At 38.2% G+C, this 26,873-nt stretch overlaps 2 protein-coding genes across 4 annotated transcripts in view; both read left to right on the forward strand.

Annotated features, from left to right (window-relative positions):
- DAPK2 (death associated protein kinase 2) overlaps positions 1-5,707 on the forward strand; it is a 72,791-nt gene extending 67,084 nt beyond the window's left edge. The window contains exon 13 of the mRNA XM_041427690.1: positions 5,597-5,707. The gene's annotated coding sequence lies outside the window, so the exon portion shown is untranslated. The remainder of the gene's footprint in view (positions 1-5,596) is intronic.
- Positions 1-26,873, forward strand: part of HERC1 (HECT and RLD domain containing E3 ubiquitin protein ligase family member 1) — a 101,973-nt gene that overhangs the window by 26,310 nt on the left and 48,790 nt on the right. For 2 of the 3 annotated variants that reach the window (XM_041427677.1, XM_041427678.1), the window contains exons 2-22: positions 5,582-6,552; positions 7,774-7,869; positions 8,168-8,362; positions 10,013-10,324; positions 10,908-11,004; positions 12,572-12,715; positions 13,282-13,409; positions 14,244-14,388; positions 14,480-14,651; positions 15,708-15,842; positions 16,648-16,813; positions 17,362-17,487; positions 18,280-18,501; positions 19,709-19,861; positions 20,027-20,159; positions 20,677-20,868; positions 21,394-21,615; positions 22,481-22,654; positions 23,889-24,003; positions 24,100-24,220; positions 25,548-25,719. In XM_041427677.1, coding sequence (XP_041283611.1) covers positions 5,623-6,552; positions 7,774-7,869; positions 8,168-8,362; positions 10,013-10,324; positions 10,908-11,004; positions 12,572-12,715; positions 13,282-13,409; positions 14,244-14,388; positions 14,480-14,651; positions 15,708-15,842; positions 16,648-16,813; positions 17,362-17,487; positions 18,280-18,501; positions 19,709-19,861; positions 20,027-20,159; positions 20,677-20,868; positions 21,394-21,615; positions 22,481-22,654; positions 23,889-24,003; positions 24,100-24,220; positions 25,548-25,719 — 4,150 coding nt within the window. In that variant the 5' untranslated portion in view covers positions 5,582-5,622. The remainder of the gene's footprint in view (positions 1-5,581; positions 6,553-7,773; positions 7,870-8,167; positions 8,363-10,012; positions 10,325-10,907; positions 11,005-12,571; positions 12,716-13,281; positions 13,410-14,243; positions 14,389-14,479; positions 14,652-15,707; positions 15,843-16,647; positions 16,814-17,361; positions 17,488-18,279; positions 18,502-19,708; positions 19,862-20,026; positions 20,160-20,676; positions 20,869-21,393; positions 21,616-22,480; positions 22,655-23,888; positions 24,004-24,099; positions 24,221-25,547; positions 25,720-26,873) is intronic. The other variant, XM_041427679.1, reaches the window with a different exon arrangement.

A 26,873-nucleotide genomic window follows, 5' to 3' on the forward strand; every position in this document is an offset into this window, starting at 1 on the left:
CTACAGCCTGATACAGCTGCACTGTACAGCTTCTGCCCAATCTGCACCTTTCTTTAAATTGTTCCAGCAGTCTTTCTCTTAGATCTACACACAGCAACTTCTGAGGAGCTTTTTTAAATTCTAAGCATTTTTTAAAATCTAAACCCTAGAAGGGAGCTTCGAATTTACTTATATTAGGATAAATTTGTTGGCTGCATGTAGGTGCTTATTGGATGACATTCAAGTACCTCCCATAATGTCTGAGCTGACATGGAAAGGGATGATTATGGAAATTCCTTCAGGGAATTGTGTATATTCTTTCCAAGACCTGTCATTCCTGCTGGACTCAGAAAGAGGAACTTTATAACTTCACAGACTTTAACCTTCAACCCCATGTCGAAGTCCTTTGTAGATTATTCTCATTTTCCCCTGTTCCCTTGGAATATAGGAGTATTTGGGGCAGTTTCCAAAGTCCTCACTCTTTTGACTGTGTTGAAGTTGAGAATTTCCCATACTAACTTCTTTAGTAATGTTTTTTTCCCCCCTCGTGAGTTCTTTTTCTTGCATTTGAAGGTGATCAAAGCTGTCCCACTTACCTCAAAGTGACAAGACCTAAAAACTTCTCGGTTTCCTGAAGGTATAGTAAAAATATGAAAAAAAATTTGTTCTTAGAGGTTTGACAGTCTTCATGGCTGAGCCAACCAAGTGGATTTATGAGAAATCTTTAATGTTTCCTTTGTTCCCTTTCTAGAAAAATCTCTTGCCATAGCTAATTTAGGAGATGGTGGTAAGTGGCTGGAAAATGTACTGTTACTTCTCAGTCCCATTTTACCTTACATATGTCACTTTATATAAAAAAAATTACACAGAATTTTCTTGATAATTTCACTTTGATGTTAACTGAAATGCTTTGGAACAATTATTCCCTTTTCAAAAGAAATAATTGTTGCAGAAAGATTACTTTTGTTTTAGACACATACATGAAACCCAGATATTTTTAGTATCTAATATAAATACCAAAATAAAAAGAAATAAATATGTATGTATATATGCGTGTATGCATGTATATATAAAAATGTTGAAATATTTGTGGTGGAATACCTATTTCGTTGTGTCTCCTGGTCAGTTGTACATTAAGGTGTTAGTCATCCATGCAGTCAGTGACTTGGTATTGTATGTATGAAATAAGCAAGCTGGGATTAATGACAAGATCAAATTCCTCTTTCTGTTTCTGTGATGAAATTGCTGTCATGGCAGAGAGAAAAAAGGAGCAGCATTCATAGTTTATCTCCTCATAATTTATTTCTGCTTCATGGAAAAAACTTGTAAATGTAGTTAGATGCATCTCCAGTCTCTTACTTTATTCTTGTTTGAGATAGGTGAATAGTTCTTTTTCCTAAAAAAAGATGCAGTTTTTCTCAGTGAAAGAATTGGCTGTTTGGCCTATTTCAGTATTGATATAAACTTAATTTTAATTTTAATATGCCCAATTGTCTATTGTATTTAATAATGATTTGCAATAGGCCATTCACACTTTTAATACGTGTAATTTATTAGTTATTGTAGGCAAGCTTCCACCACAAAAATTAATATTTTAAGTGTTCTATAAAAATTAGCTGGTGGTTTCAGACTGAATTGATTCCTGTTTAAGAAAAAACCAACTCTTTAATAATCCAGCATATTTTAAATCCTTTCACATTATTTGCTAGGCCACTGAAGACTGCATGCTTTCCCTAAAATATGACAACTTTCCTCTTTTTCCTTATTTTTACTCAGGAGGGAAGATCTTAAGTGTATCAGTTATTATTAGTGTATACTCTGTCTTGCTGACAAACATTTGCAGGCTCTTGGTTTTCTGTTTATTTTTTCCTTAAGTGCAGCAAACACATCTAATCAAAAACTTCTTAAAAATCATCCTCTAACTAAATAGGTGAAGAGAAATAAATGGATGAAGGGGTGATGAAGTTTGTCATCAGCTTGCTTTCTTTGAGTTCTTGACTCTGTGGAAATGCATGCCAATCATTGAATTATGGTTTCACAATCACTAGGGCTGCTTGTAAGTTGATTTCTTTGAATTTGAAATGCATCCTATTACCTCCTGTCTATGCTTACTAGTTATTGCAAGATGTGGGGACTTGATTCTGAGCTTAGAATTCAAGTGGTAGTTTGGCTATTTGGTGTGGTTTTTTATATGATGGGGAAAACCATGAACAGACCAGAAGAAGTACCTGGTTTTCACTTTTGAGCTTGAGGAGACAGAATCAGGATACACATTCAGTCTACAGTGGGCTTTAGCTTTGGAAGTCACAGGTTCACTTTCAGGTGCATTTAAAGCAATGGACTGATAAAAGGAAAAAGAACCTTTGTCTCTGCTGCAGGTAATTTCCATGTTTCTTATTAAAAGAGACCTCTCTTAAGAATATTTTCTTCTATAATTTAAATGATCTGCTCTCCTCTTAGCTCAGGCAAAAGCCTTCCCTGATTATATTCCTTGTGTTTTCACAGGTTTAACTTTAAAATTCTTTTCCTCACATTCCCTTTCATCTGATGTAAGAGGAGCAAACAGCAGTTGGTGTCCAGTGCAGTGATGAGTAACAGCAGCTCTTCTCCCTGTGCTTGTGCACTTACTCCAGTGGAGGATTTGATGAACCTGAGCCTTTCCTTGAGTTCCCTTGCAGCACTGGCTGTGGTTCTCAGGGGAACACACTCTAAAGGCACGCTTACTCACCTCTGCGTGTCCTTCCGTGCAGCTCAAGTTGCTGCCACTGCTGTTCTGAAAGCAAAATTCTGCGTGCTGGATACATAGAACTTGGCTTTTAGGGTTTGATATATGCATTTCCCCCCCACCGTTCCCTGGAGTAAGCTTTTGAAATAGGTGTTACATTTGGTAACACTGTTGAAATCCTTGTTCAGCTATGAGTTTTAAGTCCCATTTTAGTTGATTTACCAGTAGACAAGGCAGCAGTAAAATATATGCAAAAATTTTCTGCCCCAAAATGGTGATTTCCTCAACAGGAACTGTGGTTCTAAAAGATATGACAAGTAACTTGTGTTCTACATTCTCACGGTTCACTTTTTTTTTTTTTTCCCCTGAGGAGCAGGAGGAGAAAGGGAGGAATAAGGGCAGATGAGCTGGACTTCTTAGGGTTTTTTTGTTTTCGTTTGTTTGTTTGTTTGTTTAATATAAATCCCAGAAAGTTCTGGGTACTTTAGTTCGAAGTGTTTTAAGTGTTCCAGTGTTGAAATAGTTTTATAAAGCTGTTGCTATACACTTACAGGTTTATGATGACAAGAGAAAAGTCCGTTTCTCCGCTTGTCACATGTTTGTGGCTTCTCCCTTTGTGCTTGGCTGTGTGATCAGCATGTTCAGAAAGTGGGTGGGCCTGCACCCTGTGGGACTGGCCCACCCTGCACGCTTGGTACCTTCCACATGTTCACCTGACCCTGCAGTGGTCAGATATAGTGAAACATCAGTGAGCATTCACTTGAGTTTTCAAAGCCAAATGTATTTTCTTTTTGTCTGCCTAAAAAGAACTGAGATGTTCATGTCTAGGCTCTGGAGCAATTATAAACCTTGTATTTGTGGCAATGAACTGGAAGAAATAAACCCTACCTATACCCTGTGCCGCTGTTACCTGGTTTCTGCTTAACTTCTGTGATCTGTAGTTGTTACATGCAGAGACAGATCATTTACATTTGTATTCAGAGAACATTTCCAGGATTATGAGCAGTGTCTGGTTAAAGCTTTCTGCCTGTCACATGAAACTGAATGTTATTTTCAAGGTGGACCAACGATTTCTTCCAAAAGCTGCAGAAGGAGAGTAGGGCACTGCTAAGGGCTCAGCTTCAAGCTTCAGTCTCTATTTTTAGAGATGCATACAGGGAGAGCAGGAGAGAATCTATCAGTTTTCAGGAAAAGCAGCAGTATTTGTGCCTTTGAGGTACATGAGCACATTTTGAAGTTTCTGAAAGAAGAGTAGCTGGTGAAAGCATAAAGCCCATAAATAAGTCTGGGAACTTCTTAATGGAGCTACATCCCCATCTTTTACCTCTTGATGGGGCACAAACTTCACATAAGACCAGAGTTAGGACGTTTTCATTAATTTGCCTTACAGATTCTGTTAGAATCCAATGGTAGTTAGCAAATACTTTCTGACAAATGAGATAGTGTAGCCCTTTCTTAATCTACAGGGTCCTGGGCGTAATAGTACCTGTATGTGTCACTTTGAGGCTGAGCTGCTGGGAAGTTTTGTGGTGTGAGTAGACAGAAGGTGTGTCTTGTATGAAATGCAAGGAATGCTCCCTGCTCTGGTACTTAACAGCTGTGGCTCCAGTTTCTGTGGGACAGACCTGTGTTAGGGGCTGCTATAGTGCAACAGCAGTTACTTGGGTAAGGCTCACTGGGGCTCATGTAAAGCTTTTTTGAAGGTATTCATTTGTTGTAGGGAAAATTTGGCTGAAATAAAAGTAGATGCTTAATAGCACACAGTATGCTTTTTTGGCAGATGTATTGGCAGAATAACTGTAGTAGTTTCTGTTTTTAATTTATGAATTTAGGTGTGAAATGTCAAGATAAAATGAGGACCAAATTGCACTGCCTGTTGCTGTTGTCCTACGAGCACGACACGGCAGCAGCACTGACTTCCACTGCATGGCAGAGACTCCCTCCACCCCCAGGAGTTTAGTTTGAATTAGATCAAATAGGGCTCACACTACCAAAGGACACAAAACTGTCCTTCAGGAAATTACAGTACCTTTTGCTGAAATTGTAATGTGTTACGACTTACAGGGTCAAAGGACAGAAAGTAATAGTTCAGAACCTGTGTAACCCATGGTTAATGATTATAAAACAGGAGTTAAACACATCTGTTTTGTACAATAGGAGGTAAAGCATTACTTTAAAGAAAAGTCTTTTAAAAGGAGCAGTTTGAAAACACTCACTTTGAAGAAGCCTCTTTGCATATCAAGCTATAAACTACCTTGGCAAAACTTAGAGTTGACATCAAGAATCTTCTTGAAGAACTGGAGTTCTAAATGCTACCAGCATTAAAATTAGTAACTCGAGTGTCTCTTTAGGATCAGAATGTTCTTTTAATTTGTTAATTTTTAAAATTTTCTCAGACATAGAAGAACCCTGGACTCATCTAGTGGTGATCAGTCTGTGTTCTTATATGTGAGAAATTTTTTGAACTCAATGTATGTTTTTGCAATTGTGATCCTATATTCAGATAAAATAGCAAAATATCATACCATTACATGGATGATCCTGCAGACATAAATCATCATAGTGCTGAGATATGCTTATCAGCCCTGCACCTTTGTGGTTCTTGACATCTAAATCTTAAATTGCCTTATCTGTTAAATGCTGTTCATGTCGCTTAACCAAATTAAATTTGCTTTATGTGAATTTTTGTGCATATGGATTTAGAAAATGCAGACTGACTGACACTAAAATTCTTACATCATGTTAAGTAAGTTGCACATGCATATACGTCACATGGTGAAACTGGTAATTCTTGGTGGTCCTTCTGAAAGGATTATTTGGGTTTGTCCTGCTGTAAGTAATAAGATCTGTAGATAATATTGCATAACCTATTGACAGTTTTTTCATCTTCAGGACTAATGGCAAAGAAGTAAACCAGCATGGCAGCTATGGTCCCACCTGTGAAGCTGAAGTGGCTTGAACACCTAAACAGCTCATGGATCACAGAAGACAGTGAATCTATTGCAACAAGGGAGGGAGTTTCTGTCTTGTATGCTAAGTTAGTTAGCAATAAAGAAGTAGTGCCATTGCCCCAGCAGGTTCTGTGCCTCAAGGGACCTCAGTTACCAGATTTTGAGCGGGAGTCTCTGTCTAGTGATGAACAGGACCACTACTTGGATGCCCTTCTTAGCAGCCAGCTGGCACTGGCAAAGATGGTGTGCTCAGACTCTCCGTTTGCTGGAGCTCTTCGAAAGCGTCTCCTTGTGCTACAGCGTGTCTTCTACGCACTTTCTAATAAATACCACGATAAGGGTAAGGTGAAACAGCAACAGCATTCACCAGAAAGCAGTTCTGGATCCACAGATGTGCACTCTGTCAGTGAACGACCGAGGTCAAGCACAGACGCACTCATAGAAATGGGAGTTCGGACTGGATTGAGCTTGTTATTTGCACTGCTGAGACAAAGCTGGATGATGCCTGTGGCAGGACCTGGCCTCAGTCTCTGCAATGATGTTATCCATACTGCAATAGAAGTTGTGAGCTCTTTACCACCTTTATCTCTAGCAAATGAGAGCAAGATTCCACCAATGGGTTTGGACTGTTTGTCACAAGTAACAACTTTTCTTAAAGGAGTAACGATTCCAAACTCTGGGGCAGATACTCTAGGTCGCAGATTAGCTTCTGAGTTGCTTCTTGGTTTGGCTGCCCAACGAGGTGCCTTGAGATACCTTCTGGAATGGATAGAAATGGCTTTAGGTGCTTCAGCTGTAGTAAACACCATGGAGAAAACCAAGTTACTGCAAAGTCCAGAAGGGATGATCAGCTTTGATTGCTTTATGAGTATATTGACCCAGATGCGACGATCTCTGGTAGGTATAACCAGCTCTGGTTTTTCTGCATTGCAATGGAGTTGCATTCTTAACGGAGTAGTTTCTCACCCCAAATGCAAGTTTGCTGAGTATGTTAGAAATGGGGCTTTTTTTGTGATTTTTTTACCCCCCCTATTTTCTTTGTTACCCACCATCTCTTTCTCTCCCTTCTTGCCCACCTGTTTCCTCATAGGTAAAGATGAAACGGCAAAACAGTCTCTGTGTTGTCATTTTGGTGTTATTCTCTAACTTAAGGGAAAGAATTGAGGACATACTTGATCCGCTTGGACTTGTACATTTAAGTTCCTAGGGGAAAAAGTTAGAAAATTCAAAGTTCTGCAATACACCTTGTTTCCTGTTAGTTACTTTTATTGCACATTCCTGCTCCCCCACTCACCTAGGCCTCTGCTTATTCATCTTCAGGATGTTCAGCAGTTTTGCTGAACTGAAGATGCTCATGCTCAGAAATTACTGTGATAGAAAATGAGCTAAATTGGAAGTGTGACACATTGCTTTGTAAAGTGAGTGCTCACTGCTGGTGCTAGATGAATATTGCTTTTCAAGGTATGAAATTATTGCGCAGTACACAGAAGCTGTGGCAAGCTTCTGTCTCATGGTGCTCAGACTGAAAACAGGGAATGACTTTTTCCCTCGAGTGGTCATACTTTTCTTTCAGGCTTCTTAATAAGCGTAAACTTTAAAATCTAAAAAAAATTCTAAGAAGATCTGAAAAATATTTTGAAGAATGGGGTCCATGAAAAGAGCATGGCCGTAGCAGTATCTGAATTGGAATAAATGTTGTGATGGGCAGCTTTATTTGCTGTTGGGTTTGGGCTATATATACAATTAGAGACCAAAATATGAAAGATAGGTAAACATAAAATTATGTATGATTAGTAATTTAAAAATAATTATCACTTTAGACACAAATAACATACATTTAATTACAAAGTAGTGTTGGGAGAAATCAATTCTGAACCCAGATACTTTCACAAAACTGAATCAGTAAGAATGTTGGACTAGCACTTGTGACAGTTTTGTTTTCCTGAAGTGTATGCAGGTATCACAGCTCAGGAGAGAGGTAGTGTACTTGTGCTTTTCTAGAAAGAGCCATTAGCTTTTCCTTAGCGATAAGAACAAATCCCTGATGTATTTTGTTCAGGTGGACTGTTGCTGTATTGGAAGCGTGTTTCTCCTAATAATGACATTTAAATGTTGTAGGGATCATCTGCTGATCGAAGTCAATGGAGAGAGCCAACCAGAACGTCAGATGGCTTATGTTCTCTGTATGAGGCAGCTCTGTGTTTATTTGAAGAGGTATGTCTTGAAAAACTTGTAAGTTACTGTAGTTTACTTCCTCCTCACACATGTGATTGGTGTGCACATGTGGGTGTAGTTATTCTGGGGTCGAAGAGGTGCAAAAAAGATTGAAAAACGAAGATGTAGGGAGACAAAGCTGTTAAGCTAATTAGTCGGCAAGCTAACGATATGGTCGTGGTGATTTGTATTTTAGACTGTTACCATGTTGAGGGGCAATAAAAGCTGCATTAAATACTGTGACTGTATAGGAAGAAATATAAAATGCTACTGTGTAATAAATCTCTGATTTGAATAGGTTTGTCGAATGGCCTCAGACTATTCAAGGACATGTGCCAGCCCTGACAGCATTCAAACAGGCGATGCTCCCATTGTGTCAGAGACCTGTGAGGTGTATGTGTGGGGCAGTAACAGCAGTCACCAGCTCGTAGAAGGAACTCAAGAGAAAATACTTCAACCTAAGCTTGCTCCAAGCTTTTCTGATGCACAGACGGTGAGTGACATCTGTTAGTGGTACACTATGTAACACTTAGCAGCTTCATAGTCACAGCATGAAATTGAAAAATAGTACTTCATTTCTGAGTGTCAAGTTGTTATGAAGCAAATTGTAATGAATGATGTTCAAAACTCAGGTTATTTTACTGAGAATATCTCACTGCTTTTATTGATGCCTGGGAAAAACATTCTGGTTTGGTTTTAGTGACGTGCACGGATAAATAACCATGTAACAAGAATGACTGAGTTACCTGACTTGCTCTGTGGAGACCAGTGTAGTTGTCTGTAGTTTTTTTGGTGGGTTTTTTTTTGCTTTTGGTTTGTTTTTTGTTTTTTTTTTTTTTTTTTTGTTTGTTTGTTTTTTTTTTGGTTTTTTTTTTTAATTGTTGGTTAAAAGGTGTCTTAACGACTCCATGCTCTTTTCCACTGGTGATTTTCACACCAGAGATTGCTGAGTTTAAAGCTTTAAACTGGACTAGCTGCTGACATAGCAACCTTAATTAGCTTTCTGAAAATCAGTCTACATGCTCTTTCTGCTCTCAGTCACAGATTCTGCAGTTGCAGCTGAGCACTTCTATTGATGCATGACCCAGAATATAATAGTTTACTTTTCTGGTACTATGTTGCCTTTGCAGTGTTGACTTAAGTAAAAGCACTTTCTGGTCACTAGTCAATTTAGGTGCATTTTCTGGAATTGTTTCTATCGATGTCACTGATGTATTCTATATTTCAATGAGATGCAGGACAGGACATCGTAAAGCAAGTTTATGCATTTAGAAAACTTTCAAAACATTTGAAAGACTAATACACAGGAATGGACTGCATGATCTGAATGAACGTATTACTCTTTTAATAGTACTGTGTACTATATCCAACAAATTTATGTGATTTTTCCACTTAGCCTTCCACTTGATTGTAATAGGATTATCTGTATGAAGACATTAATTCCCATTAAATAGGGCTGTGACTACCTGTTTGGGGCTGGTTTGCCTTTTTGTGTCACATGGAACCTGCTCTGCACTTCTGCTTCTCTTAAGATTCCTATAGGGAATGATTTCTGTGTTAGTCCATTTGCTGTTGGGTCATTCTTCAGCTGAGCACTGACTTCCCAATAGGAGCAAGTTCTTCTTTTCTTAAAAGCTTTTGATCTTATTTCTTTGATGTTCACGTGATTGAAGTTTATAGTCTCAAGTGATTTTTAGCATTTGGTTTATTTTTGGGATGTTATGGTACTGATTAAAATTAAGCAAAACCTGCAGTGTTTTATCAAGCTGTTACTTGGTCTTTTTTGCTTTTAAAATATTAAGATTTCCATCCATGAGTTTTGGAGATCTGAATGTAACACAAATTCTACAGTCTGTAGAAGAGATACAAGTAAATAAAATTACTTTTATATACTTTTTTCACTGTTTATATACTTTAGTCTATTATGAAAATAGATTTAATTGTAACATATTTCCCAAGAATTTTAGTTTTACTGCTTGCTGAAATCGAAATTATTTTAACATTGTGTTATTTAGTTTTTACATGATTTTATATGAAGAAACCTGAAATTCTGTTAAAAAATACAGACTTCTAGACCTATATGTAAACTCTGGATTTGTCTAATCTCTGTATTTCTCTATCACATCCTTTTTTCTCTTTGTAGATTGAAGCTGGACAATATTGTACATTTGTCATTTCTACTGATGGTTCTGTTAGAGCCTGTGGAAAAGGCAGCTATGGGAGACTGGGACTGGGAGACTCCAACAATCAGTCCACATTGAAAAAATTGACTTTTGAGCCTCACAGGTCTATTAAAAAAGTGTCATCTTCAAAAGGATCTGATGGTCACACTTTAGCATTTACAACAGAAGGGGAAGTCTTCAGCTGGGGTGATGGTGACTACGGAAAACTGGGACATGGAAATAGTTCAACTCAGAAATATCCCAAACTTATTCAGGGTCCCCTGCAAGGGAAGGTATGTTTTGTATAGTGGAGACGTGTTTTAGTTCTCTTCAGCTGGGATGTTGTGTAAAGTTTGAAATAGATAAAATCTTAAGAAAAAGTTCTGTCTGTTGTAGACCTCTTTGAGGCTGGATCTGCTTGTAACAAAACACTTGAGCTTATGGTTGCTGCTGCCCAAATCACAGGCCTACAGGCATTGTCAGGAAAGCTTCTCATACCCTTCAGTCAAAATTGTTCAGGGGCTTTTGCTGAATTGCTGTTTCAATTTTGCTAGCTGCAACATCAAGGCTTTCACATATAGCTTGTTTAGTGTCTTAAACATCCACTGATGCTGCTTTTTTCTCCTCTAATACTAGGATATCATGTTGCTAAACCTGCTTGATAAAAAATCATTAGTAGTTCTACATATAAACTTTTTCTGTACTTATTTCCCCTTACTAAATAAACAGAAAAGGTTGCAAAGATTATGTGTGTACTTGATCCATGTGAAAGAACAAGTCACTTTATGTAGACTCCTTCTGAAAGTTGACTCTCCTAAGCTTTCAAACTTCCCACTTGATTTGTGTAAAAACGTTGTCTTTATGTGTGCAATGTAGGTGGTGGTGTGTGTATCGGCGGGCTACAGACACAGTGCTGCTGTGACAGAAGATGGAGAGCTGTACACGTGGGGAGAAGGAGACTTCGGAAGATTAGGTAATTTGAAAATTTCATGAGATGCTTTTGCAAAAATTCCTGTGTCTAGTAATGATTTAGTACGTCTGTTTGCCTTGTTCTCTAGTTGTCTGTTCAGTGTACACATACACACGTACTCAGGTGTGTGTGTACAGCTGACAAGTGCAGAGGCTCTTAAAAGTTTTTAATTCAGTTAATTTTACAAAGATTATTTCTAAATATTTTTCTTTTCAAGGCAAGTTGCTTTTATTCATACCTAAGACTATATGGTTGCTAATGTCACTGGAATGTAAAAACAGTAGACATTTTAAATAAACTGAAATTCTAGATAAACCTCTTTTAGTCTGATGCTAGAATGATTCTTTGAAGAGTCAGGAATAACTGCTAATAATACCACGTGTCTGATTCTAATAAGGATACTTGATGTTGAGTTTGCCAGAATGGCTTAGTGTTCTTATACCTTAATACATCTAAAAAGTTAAATTTAACTGAAACAAGAAACCGTGTATTACTATTTCCTTTGAGTTCACTTGTCTATTTCGTAATCTTTGCTATAGAGCTGCTATGCCTGGTGTAAAACTACCCTTCTTGATCAGGTTCAGTTGAACCAACAGGTTTTGCAGAGAACATTTTTTCAAGTTGAGCTTTAGTTCCCTTCTATTTTCTTTTCTTTAAATATCACAATCATCAAGTATAGAGGGATAAAAGCAAGCAAGTTGCAGGGGTGGAAGATGAGGAGAGTGTTTGACAGTCAGAGCTTTCAAGGGAATCAGTACAAGTTCTGAGTGTATCCCTGTCATTAAGAAGAGAACTCTGTGTTAGAGGTTTAACTGGAATTTTGGTGGGAATTGTGGAAATAGTCTCCTTGAGTTTTAGATTATTGTGGAGTTTTGACGTCCTTTGAGGGTCTTGGAGTGTACAGTGGTGAGTTCCAGAATGTAGCTAAATGTAACATTTCATTGGGTTATAGGAAGTCCTTAATATTTAATCAGTTATGGATAGCAGTGGTATTAATTTTCTTCTGTTCTCCATTTTTCTCCCATATCCACAGACTTTGTGGAGTTTAGTAGAAATAAAACCTTTTATGAAGTAGGTGATAGCTGTAATGTACTTGGTTTCTGCAGAAAGGACCCCTCAGAAATGTGGCTGCCTAAAGGCAGCTAGGGGCTGATCTGTTCAGTCTGTGCAATGTGGACAGCAGTGACAGAGGGCCCTTATCGCAGCTTCCTCATGCTGCGCAGGAAACCTGCTGCCCAGCATTGGGAAGTCTAGCTACCTAACCAGCTGCTGTTGAAGGCACTTGTTCTACCAATTATTTTTATTTCTTTTCAGCTAGGTGGAAAATAATAATAAGTTTTAGAGGCAGTGAGATATGAACAGGTGTTCTGGAGTATGTCCTAAAGATTTAATGTTTAACTTTATGACAGATGTCTTCCAAGCCTTACTATGAATCTTTCCAAAAAGTTGGCAGAAATCATTGTTTGTGATGACTGCAATACACGTAGAATTTGCAATGTCTTATGATTACAAAACAGATACAGGACTTTAATCAACACAAAAAGAAAATGCTTATTTCTTTTTCCCTTAGGTCATGGTGACAGCAACAGCCGCAACATTCCAACTTTAGTAAAAGATATTAGCAATGTAGGAGAGGTTTCCTGTGGCAGTTCACACACTATAGCACTGTCCAAAGATGGGAGAACAGTGTGGTCATTTGGAGGAGGAGACAATGGTGGGTAAAACAAATGTTTTTGGTTGTAATTCTTGTCTTATTCCATCTGCCTCATAATTTCAGTACTCCTTGCAGTTCGGTTCTGGTTTTTATTCCTCATTTGGTAGCTGTTCAAGGAAGGGATTCTTAAAAAAATCTAAATACAATATCTGAAGTTCACCTGCAAGATTATAGGGTTAAAAAAAAAGATTTTCAGCAGGCGAGGAGTTTCACAGCACAGAAGGGTCAGTGAATAGATGAACAATTCTGGAAAAAATGCTGTGCTGATGACTTTCAAATAAGCTCACTCATGATATGACAGTAGCTAATTATGTCTTACAAACTATTACATATAAACTGCCTGGGATTTGTGTTTCAATTTTAAAATAGACTATAATAAATATATATTTCTTCAAGTCTGTAATTACTGTAATTGAAAGAGAACAGGTTTTATAAAAATTGTAATGTGTTTTAATTTTAAAAATCCACTTTGACATTTTTGGGAAGCCAAAAAAATCTGTTGGGATTCTTTTAATTGGTGTCTGTCCATTGAAAATACCTTCCAGTTGTGTTTCCTCCCTTTGCAGGCAAACTTGGTCATGGTGATACAAATAGAGTATATAAACCTAAAGTTATAGAAGCCTTGCAAGGAATGTTTATTCGAAAAGTTTGTGCTGGAAGTCAGTCTTCGCTTGCCTTAACATCAACAGGGCAGGTAGGCAAAACAAGTTTCACTCAAATTATGGGAGTTGCTGAAGAGAGTCTGGGTTCACATTATCTCAGCATTTATTATTTTAACTGTTGAGAAAATGTTCAACTAGTACTTAAGTAGAAGTGAAGTTCTTGATTAGAGATTAAAGTACCTAATGCACAAGAGTATTTCAAAATGTGCTAAGAGTCATCTAAGACACACTTTTCAAGATTATTGCTTAGTCATAGAGGATGTAGTATTTTTAGGTTAATAAATGTAACCAGTGTAAAATCAAATTGGATTTGAGAAACAAACAACAATGAAATGCTTGTAATTTTTAATACAGTAACCAACTCAGGTGATTAAGGGATTTAATAGTTTTTTAACATGTATATGTATATTAGAATACAGGTATTAATTGCAAGTTTTATTTCTAATCTGAAAAATCTCAGGAGAGCTTGGAGCTAAATGTTGAGGTGGTAAACAAAGGCCCTTCCTGGCATGATGGATACATGTAATCCAATAAGCATTTCCACACGTGTAACCCAGCTGGCCTCCCCACCTTCAGCTCTGTGACTCAGAGCCAGTGGGTTTTCTAAGGGGGGGTTAGGAATGTTGACATTCACTATAGCAGTTTGTTTTCCTGCAGCAACCTCCCTGGTGCTGTGCTCTGTGGCACCTCAGTGGTTGGGGGAAGGAATGCACTCTGTATGAGATGCGTGTTCAGTCAGGAAAGTCCTGTGCACATTGTGCTGCAAGTGTAACTGCAGTCCTTGTACAGCTGGTTTGCTGGGATGTTGTTTGCTGTGCCGTAGCACACGTGTGACCTGCAGCTGTTCTCTGGTTGCTTTGCTCCAGGTTTATGCGTGGGGCTGCGGCGCCTGCCTTGGCTGTGGCTCTTCAGAGGCGACTGCTCTCAGACCCAAGCTCACTGAAGAGCTGGCGGCTACGAGAATAGTTGACATTTCCATTGGTGACAGTCACTGTTTGGCACTTTCTCATGGTAAAGAGAATAAGTTGTAAAAATACATAATCCTTTTCTAGATCAAAAGCAGATGTATTTCAGCTTTTTTCTACTTTATTTGTGTTCATAGATAATGAAGTTTATGCTTGGGGTAACAATTCAATGGGACAGTGTGGACAGGGAAACTCTACTGGCCCCATTACTAAACCAAAGAAAGTAGGTGGTTTAGATGGAGTTGCAATTCAACAGATTTCGGCAGGAACATCCCATAGCCTTGCCTGGACAGCTCTTCCAAGGGACAGGTAACGATGACGTTTGGGACAGGTATAATTTTATTCTTTTATGCAAGTCCTCTTTGGGATACATTTAACTATTTCCTGAAAGTGTTCCCACATCATCTCTGTCAAGCATTCTGGTTGTAATGTTTTGGTGTGGAAAGTCTTCTTCGTCTCATCTTTCCTCCCTCCTCTCCACTAATTGTTGCATGTTACAAGTGAAAATGTATCAGCACCAAAGATTTGGATATTACTTCTTTGTGTACGAATGTTTCTTACATGTAGTTAGACAAAACGTACCTCTGTTTAATAAATATTGACAAGGGAGTCACTGGGAGGTGAAACAACTCAGTATTCTTTATTTTTTGCTTCCAAGGGGATTTTTTTATGGCTTGGGAAGTTTCTTTTAGCGTAATAAGTAGTACACTAATGAGGAAACTTTGGGAAAGGGGAAGTTCAGACAAATTACTGAGGTGCATTTAAAGATCTTGAAAAATTTCTGTCTGGTTACATGTTAAACTCAAAATAGGTACCTAAATAAATAGGTTGGTTATTAGTAGACAATAACTCAAAATAATACTTGTACACCAAAGATGTTAGTAAGTGATTGAAGTGAAACAGTAAACATTTATGTATGGACTAAGACAAAGGAACAGAAAAACTTTCTATTTGGAAGATAATTCAAGAGAATTTCAAATGCCCTGTTTTCAAGGGAGCTGTCAAGTAAGGAAATAGCACTCCGTGCATTTTATCAAAGTCTCTAACCTGACATTTATGCTAAAACCAGCTTTGTGACTACTGGTCAGCCTTTGCCTGAATCAGATTAAATGCATATGGCTTTAGATTTATGGCGTTGAGTTGTTTTTGTCCATAAATGTGGAGTGTTTTATTGTAAAGAGTTTTACAGAAAAGAGAGAAGAAAATACCTTCATGGGTCAGGAAGTTGGTCTGCCATAGTTGTATTAGTTTGCTCTAAGAAAGAAGCTGGTTTAGTTAAGTGTGTATTCAACTTGTTTAAACTATTAATTTATTAAAGCAGTTGAAGATTTCCAGAAGTTAATTTTCCTTGATGTTTGATTCCAGGCAAGTTGTGGCATGGCACAGACCTTATTGTGTCGACCTTGAAGAAAGTACCTTTTCACATCTTCGTTCTTTTCTTGAGCACTACTGTGACAAAATTAACAGTGAAATTCCCCCTCTTCCTTTTCCTTCGTCAAGGTACATACAGCATATGCATGTTACAGATTTTTATATTTGTTTCTTCTTTACAGCACTGATGCATGGCTCAGTCCTGGTTACTCTATTCTTTAACAAGCATAAGTCTGGTTTACCTGCTCACTCAGGTGCCATTTGTGTAGAATTACTCTAGTGCATTTGTATAACAGAGGAGCTTTACAGTGTCCCAGATGTAGCAGGATCTTTAGTCTGAAATTTGTTTTCATTATGCAATGAATTAAATGCTTTACTTCCTTTAAATCAAGGAATCCTTTCGATCTTTCCTTTAAAACACATTTTTCTGTGCAGTTGAAATGCATTTACTGTTTCTGTGTTGTCAGTTCTTACTCCTGTAACCAGTGTTTCAGATTTTTTTAAGAGGACTAGAAATGAATATCCTGACTTCTTGTTTTGAACATGATTGTTGTACTTCTAAATCTTCTGAGAGAAGATTACATTTATTGCTTCTCAAAAGTTTTTTTTTCCCTCTGTGTATCATATTATTGTTTATTTTGCCTCATAATTCACGGGACTACTAATCTAAAGTGAATGCCTCTTACAGCCATTGTCCACAAAAACACTATTCTAATTTCAGTTTTAGTTTTAAGGATGTTGGCAGTAAGTTTCTCAGAGGAGTTTCCTTCAACTCCCTGTTGGAATTTACTTGCCTTTCTGGTTTGAAAAATCAAAGGAGAGTTAAAAGCTTAGTGCGCAATTAAGTGGAAGGGAGTCATGTTAATAGTATGGAGAGGTTAATAGATACATATTTTAAATAGGAGAGGTTAATAGATACATATTTCTTCTACAGGGAACATCACAATTTTCTTAAATTGTGTTTGAAGCTGCTTTCTAATCACCTTGCACTTGCACTGGCTGGAGGTGTAGCCACCAGCATTCTTGGCCGGCAGGCTGGTCCTCTTCGAAATCTCTTGTTCAGACTGATGGACTCTTCTGTCCCTGATGAAATTCAAGAAGTAAGTCATGCCTTGCTGTTTGCATGTGAAAATTGTGCTACTGTCTTCTCTTTTTTTTCTGTGTAGTTAGATATTTATCAGACTTTCTGAACAATTCTGACTTGGCAGTTTTACTCATTAAAGGTAAAAAATATAGTCACCATCACTGTTTTATGATCTGAAGGCAAAGGAGGATGTTTGCATAAGAATTTCAAAAAGCTGCTCTATTTGGTAACTTTTAAATTATTCTTCCCTGTAATCATGAGTCTAAAATGTTTTTGTTGTGGATTGAATAACTGACTTGGTTGAGTAGTTCTCCTAAGATACACTCTTACAGGAAATAGCAACTTTTGTTGGTCTTGTTTCACTCCTTCAGTGTACTGCATATTGTTTGCATCACAGCACAAAAAGATTAGTGTGCTGTTGTGTGGTAGAATTCTGATATTAAATGAAATTAAGCAGATATTTGGGATATGTCATGTGTGGTGTATGGTATTTTTTAAGGATACAGGTAGGTTGATTATTTTCCTTCTCCACTGAAGAAGTATTTTGGGCTGCTCTGATTTTAGGTTGTAATTGAGACACTCTCAGTTGGAGCAACTATGCTACTTCCTCCATTGCGAGAGAGAATGGAATTGCTACATTCTCTTCTACCCCAAGGCCCTGATAGGTGGGAAAGCTTATCAAAAGGACAGGTAAGGTCAAGTAAAAATATGCCTGAGAGCAGTTGAGGTATGCTTTGGGTTTTTCTGTGGGAGCATTTTGAGCTATGAGGCGAGCCTCATTTGCAGAGTACAAGCGCATTTCTGGGCAGATGCAGTGCACGGCCCAGCGTAACAAAATCTGTAAGGCAGCATGGCTAAACTAGGAGAGAGTGAGGCAGGGAGCACTGCTTGTTTTCTCAAGTGAAGGTCAACTACAGAGAGCTTATGAATTGCTATGGTAGTGTGTCCAGACAAGTTTAGAGATAGTTTTGAATACTAGATTGATTGAATACGCCTTGGTAAGAGAAAATTAACTGTTTCCTGAGATGAATACTTGTATAATGCTTTCCCTACATGGATTTCACCCTGCTTTGCAAAGATGACTGCAAGGTTCATTTTTGTACCCTTTTTCCTATGTACAGTGTAGAGAAATTGTGTGTTTCCCACCCATCTTCCCAGATAATCAGATTTCTCCAGGAAATACTGGGAAAGTGTTTGGCTCAGTGTCTCACACTCACTGTCCACCGTGTGGGCAGTCTGGTTTCTGTCTCTCTTAAGCTCAGATTTTTACTAGGTATGGTCAGTATAATTCAGTATATTTATCCATTCCCTTATAGTACAAATATTCTTGAAAACCTGGAATATTTTGGTAAAGCCTTCCAGCTTATTTCTGTGTCCCATTAGAAGATTTTTATTGGATAACTAATGCTTTTTTTCTTCTTAGCGCGTTATTTTATCTTTACTAACGAAGAGTGGTTTTTGTGTCTAAACATTCTTCTTTAGAGAATGCAGTTGGACATCATTCTGACAAGCTTGCAGGATCACACCCATGTAGCTTCCCTGCTTGGCTATAGCTCCCCATCTGATACCACGGAAACTGCCTCAATGTGTATCAGCTATGGAAACCTCTCTGATCAAGCATATGCTGTCCAGAGCAGTCATCCAGATACTCATCTAGCTGAAATCTTAATGAAGACTCTTCTGAGAAACTTGGGATTTTATACAGTATGTACAGGCTTCATATTAATTTACCTTTTAAAATTATAATTAATTTTTGATACTTTGAAGGGTTGCTATTTCCCCCTCATCTTAAGGAAATGATGCTCATTTTGTTTATCTGAAGTAGCACTGCCACATGTATTTGTCCTTAAGTGGACTAAAGTCAGTTAAATCATCTCTAACAATATGGTTCTAATATTGCTCTAGTGGTATTTATTGTTTAAGGTGACTTATGTAAGCGCAGCTGGTTTCATGTCAGACTATTTTATTGCTCTTGCTTTGGTTTCAGATTTTTCTGGAAGACAAAACATAGCATAAGAAGTAAATAGTTTGTATACAGCGTTTGTCAGTATAATCTCAGCCACCAGGGAACAATAAGCGGACACCAGGAGCATTAATCTGTTTGATTGACTTTCACTATGGTGGTAACTACCTTTTAATAGAGCAACAAGTACATGTCTTACTAAACACAGTGTGTCAGCCAGATTGTTGTTCTTAGAAAGTGTAGGGGAGCGTGGGAGCAAATCACTGACTCAGCTTCTTAATCAACCAGCCAGTTGAATTCAACAGCGAGAAATCAGAGGTTTGGACTTCTTGGCATAGTGTGGAGCTCCTCAGCACAGGGTTGGCAGTGTTTTGTTCTTCACTCTAGGCCTCCTTTAGTCAGCAAGGTGAACCTGTCTGCTTCGAATTGGCTGCTTGAAACTAACTCAGGTTTTTCCAATGGATTCCAAGGGAGGTCAAGCAGCCATCTATGTTCTCCTTCTGCTGCCATCCTGAATAGCGCAGTCAGGGATTATAATGTGAGATACCTTATGCATCAGCCCACAACAGATGCTAAGGAATTATTCCACATTTTTAACACATGTGTTTAAATTATTTTAACACATTGTGCTTTGGGGGCTAGGTTAGGAACTGAGTTTTTGAATCTAGTTGTCCTTGGTGAGGAATAAAAGCATTGCTGCGTGTGAAAGTAATATTGTAAGGAATGTTCGCCTGATGGCTACCACAGTCGCTCCTGTGGCATTATAAACAATTGGAATTTCAAGTTTGGTTATCCCATGATCCACTTGACATTACCCAATTTCTTCAGTACTTAGAGGTGCACATAGTAAAGATGAAAATGCTTCTTTTAGGTGATAATAAAGTATTATATTATAAAGTTCTTGAAGCAGAGTTAATTGCTATTTTTTCCCCACTTTTGTCTTAATAGGACCAAGCCTTTGGAGAACTGGAAAAAAACAGTGATAAATTTCTACTAGGTACATCATCTTCAGAAAACAGCCAACCTGCTCATTTGCATGAGCTTTTATGTTCCCTACAGAAACAGTTGCTGGCTTATTGCCACATCAACAGTGTTACTGAGGTGTGTATTTTTACCATTTAGGAGAGAAAAAAAAAATTTGGTATTCATAAGTATCAGAATGTTGTAAGGTTCCTTTTGAAAATCTGAGTATTTGAAAGCTGAAGTGTTTTAAATAGTGAACCCCTTATATGTATTTACAGAATTCTTACGTTTGTTTCTTTCTAGAATTCCAGCAGTGTGGCACTGCTTCACAAGCACCTTCAGCTTTTATTGCCTCATGCTACAGATATCTATTCCCGTTCTGCAACACTGCTTAAGGAAAGCTCTTGGAATGGTAGTGTTGGGGAAAAACTGAGAGGTAACTGTCCATGGAAAAATCAGTAATGGTGGCTCTATAAATGTAGGGCACTTTTTTTTGCTTAGGTTTGAATTAAAAAAACCCCTTATTTTTCCTCTATCTGCATAAATTAGGTATCCCAAGTCTCCCCCAAAGGAGGAGATGAGGTATCTACCCAGGAATGGCTGGTTCATGTTTTTGATAGGACATTTTGTGTGCAGGAAAAGCACAGATTGGAGAATGCGAGTTCTTCATTCTGTTCACCTTTGCTCCAGAATGTCAATGTGAACAGAATACAGAATGTGCATTATTTTTCAGTTCCATTAGTTGTAGATTTCTCTTTTCAGAAGTACAATTATTGTGATTACTGGGAAGTGTGTAACTAAAATAAGAGATTAATAATTAAACAAACCCTTCAATTCAGTCTTTATTGTTTAAGACATTCTGAGATAGCTGAGATGCAATTCTTTGACTTTTAATATTGTGCTTATATAATTCCATAACTGTAATCAATTCAGGTTTGGTTTCTTCTCTGCAGATGTGATTTATGTATCAGCTGCTGGCAGTATGCTCTCCCAAATTGTCAACTCACTGTTGCTGCTGCCAGTGTCAGTAGCCCGGCCTTTGCTGAGTTACCTACTGGATCTGCTGCCACCTTTAGATCGTCTCAACAGACTCTTGCCTGCTGCAGCCCTTTTGGAAGATCAAGAATTACAGTGGCCTCTTCATGGTAAGTGTGATAACAAACATGCTTTTAATCTGAAAAATAAACAGTGGAATAGAATAAATCTATTCTAGTGGAATTTAGCTCTCCCTTTTAAGATGACACAGTTTGTTTTTTTTTAAACTGCGTGTCCTGCTGCATCTCCTTTTCAGTTTCCTTAATGTATTAATATCCCTTGCCGTGAAATACCTTTTTCTGCTTTGAGTGCTGTTTCCAGTTGTATCCTTAATCTGTACTTGTTTATCAGAACACAGAAGTGTGTATTAGACAAAGCAAGTTCTTGGGCAGAGTTTAAAAGAGCCTTTATTTCATGAAGAGCTGTGCCACGAATGGTGTGTTCTCTGCCGTGCTGCAGTTGTAACGTTCAGCGATCTGTTTGTCCTAGCTGCTGTTTCTTCAGTTTAAAGGTTGCCGATCGAGGGGCAAATCTGCAGTTAACTGGGAAACATGAACAAGATCTGCCATTTGGGATTTTGGAGTTGTTTGTGACACCTGGGCATGGGTGACTAACCTGGCACTGAATACTTGCAGGTGGCCCTGAGTTGATTGACCCTGCGGGTGTGCCCCTGCCACAGCCTGCCCAGTCATGGGTGTGGCTGGTGGACCTGGAGAGGACGGTGGCCCTGCTCATCGGGCGCTGCCTGGGGGGGATGCTGCAGGGCCCTCCAGTGTCCCCCGAGGAGCAGGACACAGCCTACTGGCTCAAAACCCCGCTATTCAGCGATGGAGTGGAGATGGATATTCCTCATTTAGGTGAGCTGTTCAGTGCCAGTGCCTAATAGTGTAAATATGTGTTCAGGTGTGAAATTTCTGATGATGTTTGAATAAGTCCCTGTGCTAAAGATTTGTCTTTCAGCATTCTTGTCTATTTGTGTAGTAATACAAAAAGTTCCAAAATGGTATTTAAGGTTATGGTGTAGTTTATAAAGAGTCTTGGAAATGCATTCTGGAGAAAAAAAAAAATCACAATTTCTCAGTGGAAATTGTTCACACAGTTAACTGGGAATGTTTTACTCTTAGATGCTCAGCATGTAACAGACATTCCAGGAGCTCAATTTTTCTTATTAATTATTGGAAAAATATCTTCTGTTTTATTCTACTTGCAAAATTATTTCTTAATTAATTAGAAACAATACTGTTAATAGCAAACTTCATTCTTTATGATCCACCAGAATTATCAACAACTCAGCAGTGGTGTTCCTTTCATCCCTTCCTATCTGAATGGGGCACTTGCTTCTTTTGCCCTGTTCCTCTTAGTTCACATCTCCTCCTCCCTCTGGTTCTGAATAGGCTACTTCAAGACTTAAAAGACAGAGTGTTTTGAAATAGGTCTAGGCAGTAGTTGCAAGTGCATAGCTGTGCAGTTGAGGTAGAATTAATGATACAGATTTATGCTCTTGAAGAAGAGTTGGATAATGCTTTTAAATCTCCATAGTTTTTATGTAGATTGTCTGTTAAGTCGCTTCCCTATGTAAGGTGAATTTGTGAAAGGACAGTAACATGTCTTGATTTTTTTTTTTAACTAAGAGGAAGGTGAAAGATGGTTTAAGTGCTGTTAGATGCATCTATTCCTCAGCATTTGCAGAGTTTAATTTCTGTGGTATTTCCCTTCTGTTAGACAAATGCATGAGCTCCTTGTTAGAAGTGGCCCTGTCTGGAAATGAGGAGCAGAAGCCCTTTGATTATAAGCTGAGACCGGAGATCGCAGTCTATGTTGATTTGGCCTTGGGTTGTACAAAAGAGCCAGCAAGGAGCCTGTGGATCAGTATGCAGGACTATGCTGTCAGTAAAGGTAAGGTGTTGAAAATACCTGTGTATGTTGAAAGCAAGTTAAGTGCTCCAACTACACTCCTAGCATAATCCTGTATTTTCTTTGGCAACGATTTTTAATTCTACAACGTTATAAACTTAATTCATTATTATGTTCCATGATCTTTCTTTTGCTTTTTCTGTTGCTTACTTTTGACACTGATTTCAGTGCTTGGCAAACATGTAGCTCAGTGTTGTTTCCCCTCTGAACTGGTAAGAAGAAACTCTTGTTTTCTTAGTTGTTGTTTTTTTTCTATTTTCTGAGTAGAGCAGGGTGAAACTTTGAATTAAAAAGAAAAATTAAAGGGGAGGAGATGGGGGAAGGCAAAATAACTTGCAAAATATGTTAGGAATGGAATGAAGGGGTAAGTCAGCTTTTGCTTTTCAAGTCTCTGGGAGGCTGGTCCTACAGTAGTAATAGTTTTTCATGCTTATTGCCTAAAATCTGTGTTTCCTGCTCAGTCCTTCCAGGTTCCTTTTATTGAGATCCACTAAGCATTGTAGTTGTACTGTAGTTGCTGTATTGAGAGATAATTTTCTGTAGCTCTGGCCAAGCTGAACCAGATGAAGAAAAGAGAAAATGGTATTGTGTACCTGTTGGGAACAACACAGGGAATTCTGTTACAGGATTCCACAGAAGTGGGAATTCCAGTAAAAACAGTGGTGGTTGTCTGCTTGCAAAATCTGAGTCGAATGGGTGATCTGTGTAATTTAGGCTGTGGAACTGGGTTCCTTAGAAGTTGATATGGGTCTGCTCTGTTCCTCTGACTGAAAGTTGTATGCTCATGTTAGCAGAGCGTCACAGGCAGTGTCATGGAACTTGCTGAGGAGCAGGTGTTTTAGACTAGATTTTCCTATGGCCAGGTACATATTGTCATTTCTACAGCAGTTCACAAGGATTTATAGATAACATTTAACACAAAAATATATTATGAACTTATTTGTAAAGAAGGGGGACAGTAATTTTTTATTTTCCCATGGAGAATTACGGTGCTTTGTGAAGGTTTGCCTGGCAGTTCAGTTATTTTATAGTGGAGCAATATTATTTTCATAATGGCTCTTTTTAAAGTGGGGGAAAGTTTTTTTGAAATCAAAAAGTTAGCTCCTTAAAAAAAAAAATTAAATGGCTGAAGATATTGAATACAATATTAAAAAAAACAAGTGTTTTTGTTTTTTGGGAACGGTAGCCAGTTTTGATAAATCATTTCTATTTTCAGATTGGGATACTGCAACTTTAAGTAATGAATCCCTCCTAGACACTGTGTCCAGATTTGTCCTTGCAGCTCTTCTGAAACATACGAGTTTACTTAGTCAAGCTTGTGGTGAGAGCAGGCAAGTAACTCAAAGCTGCTATTAAAAGTTCAGCTTGACTTTCAGAAAGGAAGTTTGTGTGATTTTTTTTTTGTGGCTTGATGTGGTTTTCTGTAGGTACCAGCCTGGTAAGGCCTTGGCAGAGGTTTACCGCTGTGTTTATAAAGTTCGGAGTCGCTTGCTTGCCTGCAAGAACATGGAGCTTATTCAGACCAGGTCATCCTCCAGAGACAGATGGGTAAGGCTGTGTATCCCTTTGCAGTTCTTCTGGCTTTACTGCCTATTTAGAAAATATTATGTAATTGCCAGTATTTTTTTCTATCCTGTTGTAAAACCTTCATGAGTTTCCAAATGAAAATGGGCAGGGTATAATTAGGAATCCATTAGTCTGGAGTATGTGATATTAATTCAGTTAAAGGAAATGATTGGTTGGCATCATTTGACCCAAGCCCTGCCTTGAGCCTGGTTTTCCCTCTTCCCATCTCTAGAATGCTGGGCCACAGAAGCCCTACAGTGTAGCTGGAGATAGCTCAGCTGTGTTGGGCAGGCCACAGCTTTGTCTGGCTGCCATTCCTGAATCCAACTGCATTATTTGGGCCTCTGATCTCTGAACCTCTCTTCCCTTTCCTTGCCTACTCCTTCTTCCTTCCTCCATGGCCACATTATCTTCTTAGTTCTAGCATTACTCTAGGGCAACTTGTTCTTGTCAGCCCTATGTGAATGTCTGATATGAGAGCACTGGGCCTGAAACTGGCTACTTCTAAAAAATTTTGTTAGGCCAGATCAGCATTAGTGATGAAAGTGTTCAGTGAATTATGGGATTTGGGCCTGTTTAGCAATACAAAGTAGTCCTTAAAGCAGGTTTCTCTGATAGGATTTTTAATTGTGGTTTACAATCTACAAGCAAGATATTTATAATGAACAAAATTCTCATGTAATATTAGGATTAAGATGCTTTTTAGCTGTATTGTGAAGCACTAGTGGTGCTCTTAAAAATAGTGTAGGTATGTCTCCTACTTTTGGTTAATATTATGGGGATGTGTGTGTCTTGCCCACTTCCTTTCTCAGGTAGGGGTTTAACATAGTTGCAAGAGGCTCAGCACTTCTGAAAGCATTGGGTGTGCACGCAATAAGTCCTGTTACTCCTAGAAATTCTCAAACTTAAAGATGCAATACAGCAAATCTGATATATGCAGTAGATTTGTTGCTTCAGATTTAATGCCATTGGGAAAAAGTACCTGGTTTGGTTTTACACAGTCTACCCAGGTTTATGGTTTCTGAAGGCTTTGGTGCTGAAGTATCAAAAGTTTGACTGTAGAGTGTAAGTAAGCATTACAAGGAGACATTTTTCTGCAGATAATCTGAGTGATGGTTACAAAATTAAATTTTCCAATTTAACTATTTAAAACCTTGAATGTAAACAACTGTCTCTGTTGTATATTTCACACAGTATCAAAAGTACTTTGTGGTAGGAAGAAACCTCTTATTCAGTGCCTGTGTCCTTGTACATTCATCTTTCATTTTGGTGAGAATTTCACTTCATGTGTGTAATTTTTTTAATCAAGATGCTAGATAACCAAGAATCTGCTGATGTTGATACTCAAGAACATTCTTTTACTCGTACAATTGATGAAGAAGCAGAAATGGAGGAGCAGGCAGAACGTGACAGGGAGGAAGGACACCCAGAACAAGAAGATGAAGAGGAGGAAAGAGAACATGAAGTTATGACAGCTGGCAGTAAGTACTGGTTATGTGTTTAAATAATGCCATGTCCTTTGGAAGGACAGGGTCTTCTTCACTCTGAGGTAAAATTGAAAAATTATTTTAAAGATTATGAAAGATCTGTCTGTGTAATCATTTTGAGAGGTTTATTTTTATACAATGATGTAATGTTTTTTTGTAGTTTAGGAAGGTTTTTAGATATAAAGGAATGTGAATACTAAGTGAGTTCCTTGCAGTTCAGGGCATATGACATATACCAGCACTTCTGTATGCACTCTCTGCAGGACTACGTGGTTTCATCTTGTTTTCTCTGAAGTTCTTGTCATTATATCTCTGAGTTTTCATCAGTATTTAGATACAGAATTTTGGCTGTGTCTGTATGTGTTGTTTTATGCTTTGAAGGGTAATGTTATTGTGAAGTTTGGAAACAAAACTGTTTTATTAATAGTGGACTGTGTTGGAATTCACTTGTATCTTTGAATATCTCTGCTCTTAAAAATGTGGAGGTTTCAGTCAGAGTTTGGTATTTTTAACAGTATTTGCCATATTTTCTCCTGGACTTTGTGAACATCTTGTTTAATTCTTTAGAAAATCGCTTGAAAAAGGTGATTTCACAAACTGTTACACTGATTGGGGCTTGTAGTCCAGCTTGATGGGGTAGTTAATCCTTAATTTTTTCAGTTTCAGTAAAGCAACAGACAGTCACACAAGGTTGGTTTTTTCTCTGTTGTAAACTGAGTGTTCTCCAAGACAGCATTTGTGTTAGCCTTGGAACATTTCTGTAGAATGCATGTAGCTTAAGAAATGAAATTGGCTGACTTGAAATATTTTCCATAGCTGCACGATTTTCTTTTCCAAGTATTGTTCCTCTGGGTACTGTTAAAATGTTCATCTTTTTCCCGTCTCTGCTGTCATCTCTTATTTTGCTGACAGTTTCCCATTAGGCCTTCCACTCCCATTTCTCTTTGGGACCTTATTGACCAAAATGTGTGTTACACCTTTAGTTTTATAGAATGTGTCATTCCATGGAATGTGCAGTGGAGCTGAAGTGCACATTCATGAGCTGATTTGTGGTTCTAGAAGATTTACACGTCACCCACTCAGTACAGGCAGTATGTTTGGCTGCTTGATTTGCAGTTATTCTGGTTAAATGCTCAGAGCTCTCCAAT

This window comes from Onychostruthus taczanowskii, unplaced genomic scaffold (assembly GCF_017590055.1).
Source record: "Onychostruthus taczanowskii isolate IOZ18803 unplaced genomic scaffold, ASM1759005v1 scaffold118, whole genome shotgun sequence".
Lineage (NCBI taxonomy): Eukaryota > Metazoa > Chordata > Aves > Passeriformes > Passeridae > Onychostruthus > Onychostruthus taczanowskii.